The sequence below is a fragment of the Hypomesus transpacificus genome, chromosome 22 (genome assembly GCF_021917145.1).
Source record: "Hypomesus transpacificus isolate Combined female chromosome 22, fHypTra1, whole genome shotgun sequence".
Taxonomy (NCBI): Eukaryota; Metazoa; Chordata; class Actinopteri; order Osmeriformes; family Osmeridae; genus Hypomesus; species Hypomesus transpacificus.
The window spans coordinates 9,841,827-9,857,675 of record NC_061081.1 but is presented as its reverse complement, the minus strand read 5'-3'; the positions used below and the strand labels follow the sequence as shown (position 1 = coordinate 9,857,675).

General features: G+C 47.3%; 3 protein-coding genes across 3 annotated transcripts; all 3 read left to right on the top strand.

Moving 5' to 3' along the window:
- Positions 1–195: 195 nt before the first annotated feature.
- LOC124484393 (mucin-5AC-like) lies at positions 196–2,352 on the top strand (the record flags this gene model as incomplete). Its single annotated transcript, XM_047045295.1, has 2 exons — positions 196–1,353; positions 1,786–2,352. Coding segments are annotated over 2 exons (1,725 nt in total), but the record flags the coding sequence as incomplete, so codon positions are not given.
- Positions 2,353–5,430: 3,078 nt separating this feature from the next.
- LOC124484392 (mucin-2-like) lies at positions 5,431–8,453 on the top strand (the record flags this gene model as incomplete). The annotated part of the gene is made up of 3 exons (XM_047045294.1): positions 5,431–6,555; positions 7,283–7,386; positions 8,258–8,453. Coding segments are annotated over 3 exons (1,425 nt in total), but the record flags the coding sequence as incomplete, so codon positions are not given.
- Positions 8,454–8,910: 457 nt separating this feature from the next.
- LOC124484391 (mucin-5AC-like) lies at positions 8,911–12,539 on the top strand (the record flags this gene model as incomplete). Its single annotated transcript, XM_047045292.1, has 5 exons — positions 8,911–10,167; positions 10,726–11,472; positions 11,562–11,626; positions 11,939–12,084; positions 12,217–12,539. Coding segments are annotated over 5 exons (2,418 nt in total), but the record flags the coding sequence as incomplete, so codon positions are not given.
- Positions 12,540–15,849: the final 3,310 nt, after the last annotated feature.

Genomic DNA, 15,849 nt, shown 5'->3' with positions numbered 1-15,849 from the left:
ACAACAGAGGCTCCAACAACAACCACAGCTGCTCCCACTACAACCACAGCTAACCCAACAACCACAGCTGCAGCTAAAACTACAACAGAGGCTCCAACAATAACCACAGCTGCTCCCACTACAACCACCTCTGTACCTACAACTACAACAGATGCTCCAACAACAACAGCTGCTCCCACTACAAATACTTCTGCACCTACAACTATCACAGAGGCTCCAACAACCACAGTGGCACCTACAACTACAACAGCTGCTCCCACAACAACCACAGCTGCCCCTACAACTACCACAGAGGACAACATAACAACCAAAAGCGCACATACAACTACATCTGAGGCTCCAACAACAACCCCAGCTGCACCTACAACAACCACAGTGGCACCTACAACTACAACAGACGCTCCAACAACAACAACATCTTCTCCCACTACAACCACAGCTGCACCTACAACTACAACAGAGAATCCGACAACTACAACGGCTGTTCCCACTAAGACCACAGCTGCACTTTCAACTACAACAGAGGCTTCAACAACAACAGCTTCTCCCACTACTACCATAGCTGCTCCCATTACTACCACAGCTGCAGCTACAACTACAACAGAGGCTTCAACAACAACCCCAGCTGCACCTACAACTACAACAGAGAATCCAACAACAACGGCTGCTCCCACTACAACCACAGCTGCTCCAACTACAACCACAACTTCTCCCACTACGACCATAGCTGCTCCAACTACAACCACAGCTCCCCGTAACACTACTAAAGAGAATCCAACAGCAATCAGTGCTTCTCCCACTACGACCACAGCTGCTCCAAGTACAACCACAGCTTCTCCCACTACAACCACAGCTGCACCTACAAATTCCCCAACAACTACCACAGAGGCTCCAACGACAACAGCCGCTCCTATTACAACATTAACTGGATCTATAATACCAACAGAGGCCTCAACTACAACCACAGCTTCTCCCACTACAACCACAGCTGCACCTACAACTACAACAGAGAATCCGACAACAACAACGGCTGCTCCTACTAAGACCACAGCTGCACTTACAACTACAACAGAGGCTCCAACATCAACAGCTTCTCCCACTACCAGCATAGCTGCTCCCATTATTACCACAGCTGCAGCTACAACTACAACAGAGGCTTCAACAACAACCACAGCTGACCCTACAACTACCACAGAGTCTCCAACAGAGACAACAGCCGCTCCTACTACCACCACACCTAACCCAACAACTACAACAGAAGCTCCAACAACATCCAACGATTCTCCCACTACAACCACCTCTGTACCTACAACTACAACAGATGCTCCAACAACAACAGCTACTCCCACTACAACAACAGCTTCGCCTACAACTATCACAGAGGCTCCAACAACCACAGTGGCACCTACAACTACAACAGCTGCTCCCACAACAACCACAGCTGTCCCTAAAACTACCAAAGAGGATCAAACAACAACCAAGAGTGCACTTACAGCTACATCAGAGGCTCCAACAACAACCACAGCTGCACCTACAACTACAACAAAGGCTCAAACAACAACGGCTGCTCCCACTACAACCATAGCTGCTCCAACTACAAGCACAGTTTCTTCCACTACGACCACAGCTGCTCCCACAACAACCACAGCTACCCATAGAGCTACAACAGAGGCTCCAACAACAACCACAGCTGCTCCCACTACAACCACAGCTAACCCAACAACCACAGCTGCAGCTAAAACTACAACAGAGGCTCCAACAATAACCACAGCTGCTCCCACTACAACCACCTCTGTACCTACAACTACAACAGATGCTCCAACAACAACAGCTGCTCCCACTACAACAACAGCTTCGCCTACAACTATCACAGAGGCTCCAACAACCACAGTGGCACCTACAACTACAACAGCTGCTCCCACAACAACCACAGCTGTCCCTAAAACTACCAAAGAGGATCAAACAACAACCAAGAGTGCACTTACAGCTACATCAGAGGCTCCAACAACAACCACAGCTGCACCTACAACTACAACAAAGGCTCAAACAACAACGGCTGCTCCCACTACAACCACAGCTGCTCCAACTACAAGCACAGTTTCTTCCACTACGACCACAGCTGCTCCCACAACAACCACAGCTACCCATAGAGCTACAACAGAGGCTCCAACAACAACCACAGCTGCTCCCACTACAACCACAGCTAACCCAACAACCACAGCTGCAGCTAAAACTACAACAGAGGCTCCAACAATAACCACAGCTGCTCCCACTACAACCACCTCTGTACCTACAACTACAACAGATGCTCCAACAACAACAGCTGCTCCCACTACAACAACAGCTTCGCCTACAACTATCACAGAGGCTCCAACAACCACAGTGGCACCTACAACTACAACAGCTGCTCCCACAACAACCACAGCTGTCCCTAAAACTACCAAAGAGGATCAAACAACAACCAAGAGTGCACTTACAGCTACATCAGAGGCTCCAACAACAACCACAGCTGCACCTACAACTACAACAAAGGCTCAAACAACAACGGCTGCTCCCACTACAACCACAGCTGCTCCAACTACAAGCACAGTTTCTTCCACTACGACCACAGCTGCTCCCACAACAACCACAGCTACCCATAGAGCTACAACAGAGGCTCCAACAACAACCACAGCTGCTCCCACTACAACCACAGCTAACCCAACAACCACAGCTGCAGCTAAAACTACAACAGAGGCTCCAACAATAACCACAGCTGCTCCCACTACAACCACCTCTGTACCTACAACTACAACAGATGCTCCAACAACAACAGCTGCTCCCACTACAAATACTTCTGCACCTACAACTATCACAGAGGCTCCAACAACCACAGTGGCACCTACAACTACAACAGCTGCTCCCACAACAACCACAGCTGCCCCTACAACTACCACAGAGGACAACATAACAACCAAAAGTGCACATACAACTACATCTGAGGCTCCAACAACAACCCCAGCTGCACCTACAACAACCACAGTGGCACCTACAACTACAACAGACGCTCCAACAACAACAACATCTTCTCCCACTACAACCACAGCTGCACCTACAACTACAACAGAGAATCCGACAACTACAACGGCTGTTCCCACTAAGACCACAGCTGCACTTTCAACTACAACAGAGGCTTCAACAACAACAGCTTCTCCCACTACTACCATAGCTGCTCCCATTACTACCACAGCTGCAGCTACAACTACAACAGAGGCTTCAACAACAACCCCAGCTGCACCTACAACTACAACAGAGAATCCAACAACAACGGCTGCTCCCACTACAACCACAGCTGCTCCAACTACAACCACAACTTCTCCCACTACGACCATAGCTGCTCCAACTACAACCACAGCTCCCCGTAACACTACTAAAGAGAATCCAACAGCAATCAGTGCTTCTCCCACTACGACCACAGCTGCTCCAAGTACAACCACAGCTTCTCCCACTACAACCACAGCTGCACCTACAAATTCCCCAACAACTACCACAGAGGCTCCAACGACAACAGCCGCTCCTATTACAACATTAACTGGATCTATAATACCAACAGAGGCCTCAACTACAACCACAGCTTCTCCCACTACAACCACAGCTGCACCTACAACTACAACAGAGAATCCGACAACAACAACGGCTGCTCCTACTAAGACCACAGCTGCACTTACAACTACAACAGAGGCTCCAACATCAACAGCTTCTCCCACTACCAGCATAGCTGCTCCCATTATTACCACAGCTGCAGCTACAACTACAACAGAGGCTTCAACAACAACCACAGCTGACCCTACAACTACCACAGAGTCTCCAACAGCGACAACAGCCGCTCCTACTACCACCACACCTAACCCAACAACTACAACAGAAGCTCCAACAACATCCAACGATTCTCCCACTACAACCACCTCTGTACCTACAACTACAACAGATGCTCCAACAACAACAGCTGCTCCCACTACAACAACAGCTTCGCCTACAACTATCACAGAGGCTCCAACAACCACAGTGGCACCTACAACTACAACAGCTGCTCCCACAACAACCACAGCTGTCCCTAAAACTACCAAAGAGGATCAAACAACAACCAAGAGTGCACTTACAGCTACATCAGAGGCTCCAACAACAACCACAGCTGCACCTACAACTACAACAAAGGCTCAAACAACAACGGCTGCTCCCACTACAACCACAGCTGCTCCAACTACAAGCACAGTTTCTTCCACTACGACCACAGCTGCTCCCACAACAACCACAGCTACCCATAGAGCTACAACAGAGGCTCCAACAACAACCACAGCTGCTCCCACTACAACCACAGCTAACCCAACAACCACAGCTGCAGCTAAAACTACAACAGAGGCTCCAACAATAACCACAGCTGCTCCCACTACAACCACCTCTGTACCTACAACTACAACAGATGCTCCAACAACAACAGCTGCTCCCACTACAAATACTTCTGCACCTACAACTATCACAGAGGCTCCAACAACCACAGTGGCACCTACAACTACAACAGCTGCTCCCACAACAACCACAGCTGCCCCTACAACTACCACAGAGGACAACATAACAACCAAAAGTGCACATACAACTACATCTGAGGCTCCAACAACAACCCCAGCTGCACCTACAACAACCACAGTGGCACCTACAACTACAGCAGACGCTCCAACAACAACAACATCTTCTCCCACTACAACCACAGCTGCACCAACAACTACAACAGAGAGTCCGACAACTACAACGGCTTTTCCCGCTAAGACCACAGCTGCACTTTCAACTACAACAGAGGCTTCAACAACAACAGCTTCTCCCACTACTACCATAGCTGCTCCCATTACTACCACAGCTGCAGCTACAACTACAACAGAGGCTTCAACAACAACCCCAGCTGCACCTACAACTACAACAGAGAATCCAACAACAACGGCTGCTCCCACTACAACCACAGCTGCTCCAACTACAACCACAACTTCTCCCACTACGACCATTGCTGCTCCAACTACAACCACAGCTCCCCGTAACACTACTAAAGAGAATCCAACAGCAATCAGTGCTTCTCCCACTACGACCACAGCTGCTCCAAGTACAACCACAGCTTCTCCCACTACAACCACAGCTGCACCTACAAATTCCCCAACAACTACCACAGAGGCTCCAACGACAACAGCCGCTCCTATTACAACATTAACTGGATCTATAATACCAACAGAGGCCTCAACTACAACCACAGCTTCTCCCACTACAACCACAGCTGCACCTACAACTACAACAGAGAATCCGACAACAACAACGGCTGCTCCTACTAAGACCACAGCTGCACTTACAACTACAACAGAGGCTCCAACATCAACAGCTTCTCCCACTACCACCATAGCTGCTCCCATTATTACCACAGCTGCAGCTACAACTACAACAGAGGCTTCAACAACAACCACAGCTGACCCTACAACTACCACAGAGTCTCCAACAGCGACAACAGCCGCTCCTGCTACCACCACACCTAACCCAACAACTACAACAGAAGCTCCAACAACATCCAACGATTCTCCCACTACAACCACAGCTGCACCTAGAACTATCACAGAGGCTCTAACAACAACCACAGCCGCTCCCACTACAACCACAGCTAACCCAACAACTACAACCGAGGCTCCAACAACAACAGCTTCTCCCACTACAACCACAGCTGCGCTTACAACTACCACGGAGGTTCCAACAACAATCCCAGCTTCTCCTACTACAACAAAAGTTGCATCCGCAACTACAAGAGAGGCTCCTACAACAACCACAGCTGCCCCTACAACTACCACAGAGTCTCCAACAACGACAACAGCCGCTCCTACTACCACAACACCTAACCCAACAACTACAACAGAAGCTCTAACAACATCCAACGCTTCTCCCACAACAAACACAGCTGCACCTAGAACTATCACAGAGGCTCCAACAACAACCACAGCCGCTCCCACTACAACCACAGCTAACCCAACAACAACAACCGAGGCTCCAACAACAACAGCTTCTCCCACTACAACCACAGCTGCGCTTACAACTACCACAGAGGTTCCAACAACAACCCCAGCTTCTCCTATAACAACCACAGTTGCATCCGCAACTACAACAGAGGCTCCTACAACAACCACAGCTGCCCCTACAACTACCACAGAGTCTCCAACAACAACCACAGCCGCTCCTACTACCACCACAGCTGCCCATAAAACTACCACGGAGGTTCCGACAACAACCACACCTGTTCCGACTACAACAACTACAGCTGCTCCCCCTACAACCACAGCTAACGCAACAATTACCACAGAGGCTACAACAACAACAGCCGCTCCTACTACAACATCAGCTGCACCTATAATAGCAACAAGGAATCCAAAAACAACAGCCGCTCCTACTAGAACATCAGCTGCACCTATAATAGCAACAGAGGCTCCAACTACAACCACAGCTTCTCCCACCACAACCACAGCTCCCCCTACAACTACCACAGAGAATCCAACAGCAACAAATGCTTCTCCCACTACAACCACAGCTGCATCTACAACTAAAACAGGTGCTCCCACTACAACCAGAGCTGCACCTACAACTACAAAAGAGGCTCCAACAACAACGGCTGCTCCCACTACAACCCCAGCTGCACCTACAACTACAACAGAGAATCCACCAACAACGGCTGCTCCCACTACGACCACAGCTGCTCCAACTACAACCACAACTTCTCCCACTACGACCACAGCTGCTCCAACTACAACCACAGCTCCTCGTAAAACTACCAAAGAGAATCCAACAGCAACCAGTGCTTCTCCCACTACGACCACAGCTGCTCCAAATACAACCACAGCTTCTCCCACTACAACCACAGCCACCCAAACAACTACCACAAAGGCTCCACCTACAACCACAGCTGCACCTACAACTACAACAGAGGCTGCAACAATAACCACAACTGCACCTAAAACTACAACGGCTGCTCCCACTATGACCACACGTGCTCCAACTACAACCACAGCTTCTCCCACTACAACCACAGCTGCACCTATAAATTCCCCAACAACTACCACAGAGGCTCCAACAACAACAGCCGCTCCTACTAGAACATCAGCTGCACCTATGATAGCAACAGAGGCTCCAACTACAACCATAGCTTCTCCAACAACAACCATAGCTCCCCCTTCAACTACCACAGAGAATCCAACAGCAATAAGTGCTTCTCCCACTACAACCACAGCTGCACTTAAAACTTCAACAGAAGCTCCCACTACAACCACAGCTGCACCTAAAACAACAACTGAGGCTCCAACAACAACAACAGCTGCTCCTACTACAACCACAGTTGCCCCCGCAACTACAAAAGAGACTCCAAAAACGACAACAACCGCTCATACTACCACCACAGTTAACCCAACAACTACAAAAGAAGCTCCAACAACATCTATCGCTTCTCCCACTACAACCACAGCTGCTGCTACAAGAACCACAGCTACACCTAGAACTATCACAGAGGCTTCAACAACAACCACAGCCGTTTCCACTACAACCACAGCTAACCCAACAACTACAACCGAGGCTCCAACTACAACACAGGCTCCAACAAAAACCACAGCTGCCCCTATAACTACCACAGAGTCTCCAACAACAAAAAACGCCGCTCCTACTATCACCAGAGCTGCCCCTACAACTACCACAGAGGTTCTTACAACAACCACAGCTGTTCCGTCTACAACAACTACAGCTGCTCCCACTACAACCACAGCTGCCCCTACAACTATCACAGAGGTTCCAACAACAACCACAGCTGTTCCGTCTACAACAACCACAGCTTATCCCACTACAACCACAGCTGCCCCTACAACTACCACAGAGGTTCCAACAACAACCACAGCTGTTCCGTCTACAACAACCACAGCTTATCCCACTACAACCACAGCTGAACCTACAACTACCACAGAGGTTCCTACAACAACCACAGCTGTTCCGTCTACAACAACTACAGCTGCTCCCACTACAACCACAGCTGCCCCTACAACTACCACAGATGTTCCAACAACAACCACAGCTGTTCCGTCTACAACAACCACAGCTTATCCCACTACAACCACAGCTGAACCTACAACTACAGCTTCCCAAACAACTACCACAGAGGCCCCAACTACAACCACAGCTTCTCCCACTACAACCACAGCTGCACCTACAACTACAACAGAGAACCCAACCACAACGGCTGCTCCCGCTACGACCACAGCTGCTCCAACTACAACCAAAACTTCTCCCACTACGACCAAAGCTTTTCCAACTACAACCACAGCTCCCCCTACAACTACCACAGAAAATCCAACAGCAACAAGAGCTTCTCCCACAACAACCAAAGCTGCTCCAACAACAACCACAGCTGCACCTAGAACTATCACAGAGACTCAAACAACAACCACAGCAGCTCCAACTACAACCACAGCTGCCGCAACAACTACCACAGAGGCTCTAACAACAACCACAGCTGCACCTACAACTACAACAGGTGCTCCCACTTCAACCACAGCTTCTCCCACTACAAACACAGCTGAACCTACAACTACAGCTTCCCAAACAACTACCACAGAGTTTCCAACAACAACAGCCGCTCCTACTACAACATCAGCTGCACCTATAATATTAACACGGGCTCCAAAAACAACAGCCGCTCCTACTACAACATCAGCTGCACCTATAATAGCAACAGAGGCTCCAACTAAAACCACAGCTTCTCCCACTACAACCACAGCTCCTCCTACAACTACCACAGAGAATCCAACAGCAACCACAGCTGCATCTACAACTAAAACAGGTGCTCCCACTACAACCAGAGCTACACCTACAACTACAAAAGAGGCTCCAACAACAACAACGGCTGCTCCCACTACGACCACAGCTGCTCCAACTACAACCACAACTTCTCCCACTACGACCATAGCGGCTCCAACTACAACCACAGCTCCCCGTAAAACTACCACAGAGAATCCAACAGCAACCAGTGCTTCTCCCACTACGACCACAGCTGCTCCCACTACAACCAAAGCTTTCCCTACAACTACCACAGAGGTTCCAACAACAACCACAGCTGTTCCGTCTACAACAACCACAGCTTATCCCACTACAACCACAGCTGAACCTACAACTACGGCTTCCCAAACAACTACCAAAGAGTTTCCAACAACAACAGCCGCTCCTACTACAACATCAGCTGCACCTATAATAGCAACACGGGCTCCAAAAACAACAGCCGCTCCTACTACAACATCAGCTGCACCTACAACTACAACAGAGAATCCAACAACAACCACAGCTGCATCTACAACTAAAACAGGTGCTCCCACTACAACCAGAGCTACACCTACAACTACAAATGAGGCTCGAACAACAACAACGGCTAATCCCACTACGACCACTGCTGCTCCAACTACAACCACAACTTCTCCCACTACGACCATAGCTGCTCCAACTACCACCAGAGCAACCCGTAAAACTACCACAGAGAATTCAACAGCAACCAGTGCTTCTCCCACTACGACCACAGCTGCCCCTACAACTACCACAGAGGTTCCAACAACACCCACAGCTGTTCCGTCTACAACAACCACAGCTTATCCCACTACAACCACAGCTGAACGTACAACTACAGCTTCCCAAACAACTACCACAGAGGCTCCAACAACAACAGCCGCTCCTACTACAATATCAGCTGCACCTATAATAGCAACAAGGGCTCCAAAAACAACAGCCGCTCCCACTACAACATCAACTGCACCTTTAATAGCTACAGAGGCCCCAACTACAACCACAGCTGCTCCAACTACAACCACCGCTCCCCGTAAAACTACCACAGAGAATCCAACAGCAACCAGAGCTTCTCACACTACGACCAGAGCTGCTCCAAATACAACCACAGCTTCTCCCACTACAACAACAGCTGCACCTCCAAATTCCCCAACAACTACCAAAGAGGCTCCAACAACAACAGCCGCTCCTATTACAACATTAGCTGAATCTATAATACCAACAGAGACCCCAACTACAACCACAGCTTCTCCCACTACAACCACAGCTGCATCTACAACTACAACAGAGAATCCAACAACAACAACGGCTGCTCCCACTAAGACCACAGCTGCCCTTACAACTACAACAGAGGCTCCAACAACAACAGCTTTTCCCACTACTACCACAGCTGCAGCTACAACTACAACAGAGGCTTCAACAACAACCACAGCTTCTCCTACCACAACAACAGTTGCACCCGCAACTACAACAGAGGCTCATACAACAACCACAGCTGCTCCCACTACAACAACAGCTGCCTTAACAATTACCACAGAGGCTCTAACAACTACCACAGCTGCACCTACAACTACAACAGGTGCTCCTACTTCAACCACAGCTTCTCCTACTACAACCACATCTGAACTTACAACTACAGCTTCCCCAACAACTACCACAAAGGCTCCAACAACAACAGCCACTCCTCCTACAACATCAGCTGCACCCATAATAGCAACAAGGGCTCCAACAACAACAGCCGCTCCTATTACAACATCAGCTGCACCTATAATACCAACAGAGGCCCCAACTACAACCACAGCTTCTCCCACTACAACCACAGCTGCACCTACAACTACAACAGAGGCTCCAACAACAACAGCGGCTGCTCCCACTACGACCACAGCTGCTCCCACTACAACCGCAGCTGCAGCTACAACCACAACAGAGGCTTCAACAACAACCACAGCTGCTCCCAGTACAACCACAGCCACCCCAACAACTACCACAGCTTTGAAACCAACAACCACAGTTTCTCCAACTACTACCACAGCTGCTCCCACTACAACCACAGCCGCCCCAACAACGACAACAGTCGCCCCTACTACAACCACAGATGCACCTACAAGTACAACAGAGTCTCCAACAATGACAACAGCCGCTCCTACTACAACCACAGCTGCCCCAACAAATATCACAGAGGCACCAACAACAACCACAGCTGCACCAACAACTACAAAAGCTGCTCCGATTACAACCACAGTTGCCCCTACAACAACCACAGCTGCTCCTACTACAACCACAGCTGCTCCTCCTACAACCATAGCTGACCCTACAAGTACCACAGCTGCCCCTACAACTACCACAGCATATTTTACAAGTATCGCAACAGCCCCAACCTCTCTATCACATTCAACTACATCCACAACCAAAATAGCTATCCCTGCGACACAAACTTCTAGCACTACCAGATTTACCACCAGTAGCACAGGTGCATCAACAGAACCCCCTCAACAAAATGAGGGTTACCTCTTTCTGAGGATGCGTTTGGTGCGGGTTTTCGTAATTGAATATAACAACCCAAAGTCGTCGCAATATCAAGAACTGGCTGCCAATGTCACAGCTGAGGTAATTCTCATCTAAAATCCGTCATTTCAATTCAATAGGAAAGTCATTTGACATTGATTTTTTCAATAATTTTTTATCATATTTTCCAGCTGAATCGGGGATACAGGAAGCGGTACCCTTTCACTTTCCTGAGATGCATAATTCTTGGATTTTGGTAAGTGATCCGTGACAATAGATTTAGGTTTATAGGGGGGTCAGATGGCTGAGCGGTTAGGGAGTTGGGCTATTTATGAGGGGGGTTACCAGTTTGATTCCCGACCGTGCCAAATGATGTTGTGTCATTGGGCAAGGCACTTCACCCTACTTGCCTCAGGGAGAATGTCCCTGTACTTACTGTAAGTTGCTCTGGATAAGAGTGTTTGCTAAATAACTACATGTAATTTAAATGTTTTAGTTGGCTCTTTCAATGTATTCATGCTCTATTGCTTGAGGATTAACAATCCATTTATGAATCTCTACTTTTCAGGCCTGGGTCAGTGGGTGTCACAGCCAATTTAATATTCCAGAATGAGAGTGCAGTTCCAAACATCACCAGTGCAGAAGACTCATTAAAAACGGCTTTAAATGAATCCCTGGTTTTCCTGAATGTTATCACTGGCAGTATTGTTGCAGGTTTGTAATGATTATAATCTAAATAATTCCATCATGTTCATATATGTTAAAAAAACTAAAAATGTAAAAAATGTGTTCGAACACAGTTTAATGTTTTGCAAGACACAATGTTTTTCTTCTTTCCCACAATAGCTGAACCAACTGCCTCCAGTACTGTAACTCCTACAACTGTGGAGGCAAGTAATTCCACAGTAGCATCTACAACCACAAGTAGAGCTGCAAGTACCAGTACAACAACACAAACAGCTCAAACTGCCACAGAACTCACCACCAGCAGTGCAATGGCAAGGAGCAGACCTGTAGATATGGTCACTTTTCTACTACCAATCACTTGAATCAACTTTCTGTTCATTTTGATGTAGATCTTTTTAGACTTTTCAGGCCCTTTTCTTCATATTTACATTTACATTTAGTCATTTAGCAGACGCTCTTATCCAGAGCGACTTACAGTAAGTACAGGGACATTCCCCCCGAGGCAAGTAGGGTGAAGTGCCTTGCCCAAGGACACAGCGTCATTTGACACGGCGGGGAATCGATCCGGCAACCTTCTGATTTCTAGCCCGACTCCCTCACCGCTCAGCCATCTGACTCTTCATATCAAATTGCAGAATTGCAAAAACATGAAAAAATTTTCATGAATTAGGACAAGAAAATAACGTACTTTTGAAAGACATTCCTGTAACTAAAGAAATGTGTGTAACCAAATAAAAAATGCAATGCTACAAAACATTAAACAAGTAGGACATAAAAAATGGATTGTCATGAAAAAAAATGAAGAACATATGTTATTGAACAATTCTATATACACAAAGGTAAACATTAGAATTGCTCTAATGCTAATATTCTTAAATAATCTTTATCATTATTCATATTTATAATGTATTTATACTTGCTTTTGATGCATGAACTTTTTTGAAAAGTTTGAAATGTTTGTCAAAAAACGTTAATAATGATTTAGCATATTCAATTTCTCAACATAAACTTTCTTAATTAATATTTATCACATATTATTTTCTTTAATATTTATTTTATTAAACTAGAAAACAGCATTCATTCAGACAAAATGTAACGTTCATGTACCTTCTCGAGATGGCTTGTGGGTGGCAATCTGGGAGACCTAAGCCATCAAACAAAGAAGGTGAAGAGATGTAAAAAGTGTGAGATTGTAGAAGAAGGTATAAAGAGGCTGAATGGTGGTGGCTGGTCCAGTGGGTTTTTAATTAAAATGTCAATACGTAGCAACCCAATTAGCTACTATAAGGTTACCCATAACATGTTGTATCTTGATGGCAACGGTTATACACATTTAAAAATGAAACAAAAAATAAAAGTCACTATTTTAAAAGTAGTAGTGTCATTGAAGAGGTTTGCAACATTTTGTCAACTCAACTGTAATTTGTATAAAAATAAATATTTATGTTTTCACATAAGTCCCAATTGGGAACGCAATTAAACTATAAAGACGTAAGTCAGAGCAGCAGTTTGTTGTGGCTATAGCGAAACAGCAGAAAATACGCACGGGAAGGATTTGTTGATTAATTTTATAGTCAAATGAATTCAGTGTAAAACAATGTCTCTTCTATTTCCTTTCAAGATTTCTGTTATGACAACAACCACACAGGCTCAAACAGCAGCTTCCACAGCTACTATTGCATCTACAACTACAACAGAGGCTCCAACAACAACCACGGCTGCACCTACAACTACAACAGCTGCTCCCACTACAACCACAGCTGCCCCTACAACTACCACAGAGGATCAAACCAAAAACACAGCTGCAACTACAACTACAACAAAGGCTCCAACAACAACCACAGCTGCACCTACAACTACAACAGCTGCTCCCACTATAACCACAGCTGCTCCCACTAAAACAACAGCTGCCCCTGAAACAACCACAGCTGCACCTACAACTACAACAGCTGCTCCCACTACAACCAAAGGTGCACCTACAATTACACCACAGGATCCAACAACAACTACAGCTGCTCCCACTACAACCACCTCTGTGCCTACAACTACAACAGATGATCCAACAACAACAGCTGCTCCCACTACAACAACAGCTGCACCTAAAACTACTACAGAGGCTTCAACAACAACGGCTGCTCCCAATACGACAACAGCTGCACTTACAACTACAATAGAGGCTCCAACAGCAACGGCTGCTCCCACTACAACTAAAGCTGTTCCAACTACAACCACATCTGCACCTAAAACTAGAACAGAGTCTCCAACAACAACGGATGCTCTCACTACAACCACAGCTACTGCAACTACAAGCACATATTCTCCCACTACAACCACAGCTGCTCCAACTACAACCACTGCTCCCCCTATAACTAAAAAAGAGGCTCCAACTACAACCACAGCTTCTCCCCCTACAACAACAGCGCCCCCTACAACTACCACAGAGAATCCAACAGCAACAAGTGCTTCTCCCACTACAACCACAGCTGCACCTACAACTAGCACAGAGGCTCCAAGAACAACCACAGCTGCATCTACAACTAAAACAGGTGCTCCCACTACAACCACAGCCGCACCTAAAAATACAACAGAGGCTCCAACAACAACAACGGCTGCTCCTACTAAAACCACAGCTCCACCTACAACTATCACAGAAGCTCTAACAACAACCACAGCTGCACCTACAACTACAACAGGTGCTCCCACTAAAACCACAGCTGCACCTACAACTACAACAGAGGCTCCAACAACAACGGCTGCTCCCACTACGACCACAGCTGCACTTACAACTACAACAGAGGCTCCGACAACAACAGCCGCTCCTACTAAAACATCAGCTGCACCTATAATAGCAACAGAGGCTCCAACTAAAACCACAGCTTCTCCCTCTACAACCACAGCGCCCTCTACAACTACCACAGAGGATCAAACAACAACCACAGTTGCACATACAACTACAACAGAGGCTCCAACAACAACCACAGCTGCTCCCAGTACAACGACAGCTAACCCAACAACAACCACAGCTGCAGCTAAAACTACAACAGAGGCTCCTACAACAACCACAGTTTCTCCCTCTACTACCACAGCTTCTCCCACTACATCCAAAGGTGCACCTACAAGTACACCAGAGGCTCCAACTACAACCACAGCTTCTCCCTCTGCAACCAAAGCGCCCTCTACAACTACCACAGAGAATAAAACAACAACCACAGTTGCACCTACAACTACAACCGAGGCTCCAACGACAACCACAGCTTCTCCCTCTACTACCACAGCTTCTCCCACTACGACCAAAGGTGCACCTACAATTACATCAGAGGCTTCAACGACAACCACAGTTTCTCCCTCTACTACCACAGCTTCTCCCACTACCACCAAAGGTGCACCTACAATTACACCAGAGGATCCAACAACCACCACAGCTGCTCCCACTACAACCACATCTGTGCCTACAACTACAAAAGAGGCTCCAACAACAACGGCTGCTCCCACTACGACCACAGTTGCACTTACAACTACAACAGAGGCTCCATCAACAACAGCCACTCCTACTAAAACATCAGCTGCACCTATAATAGCAACAGCTGCTCCCAGTACAACGACAGCTAACCCAACAACAACCACAGCTGCAGCTAAAACTACAACAGAGGCTCCTACAACAACCACAGTTTCTCCCTCTACTACCACAGCTTCTCCCACTACATCCAAAGGTGCACCTACAAGTACACCAGAGGATCCAACAACAACCACAGCTGCTCCCACTACAACCACCTCTGTGCCTACAACTACAAC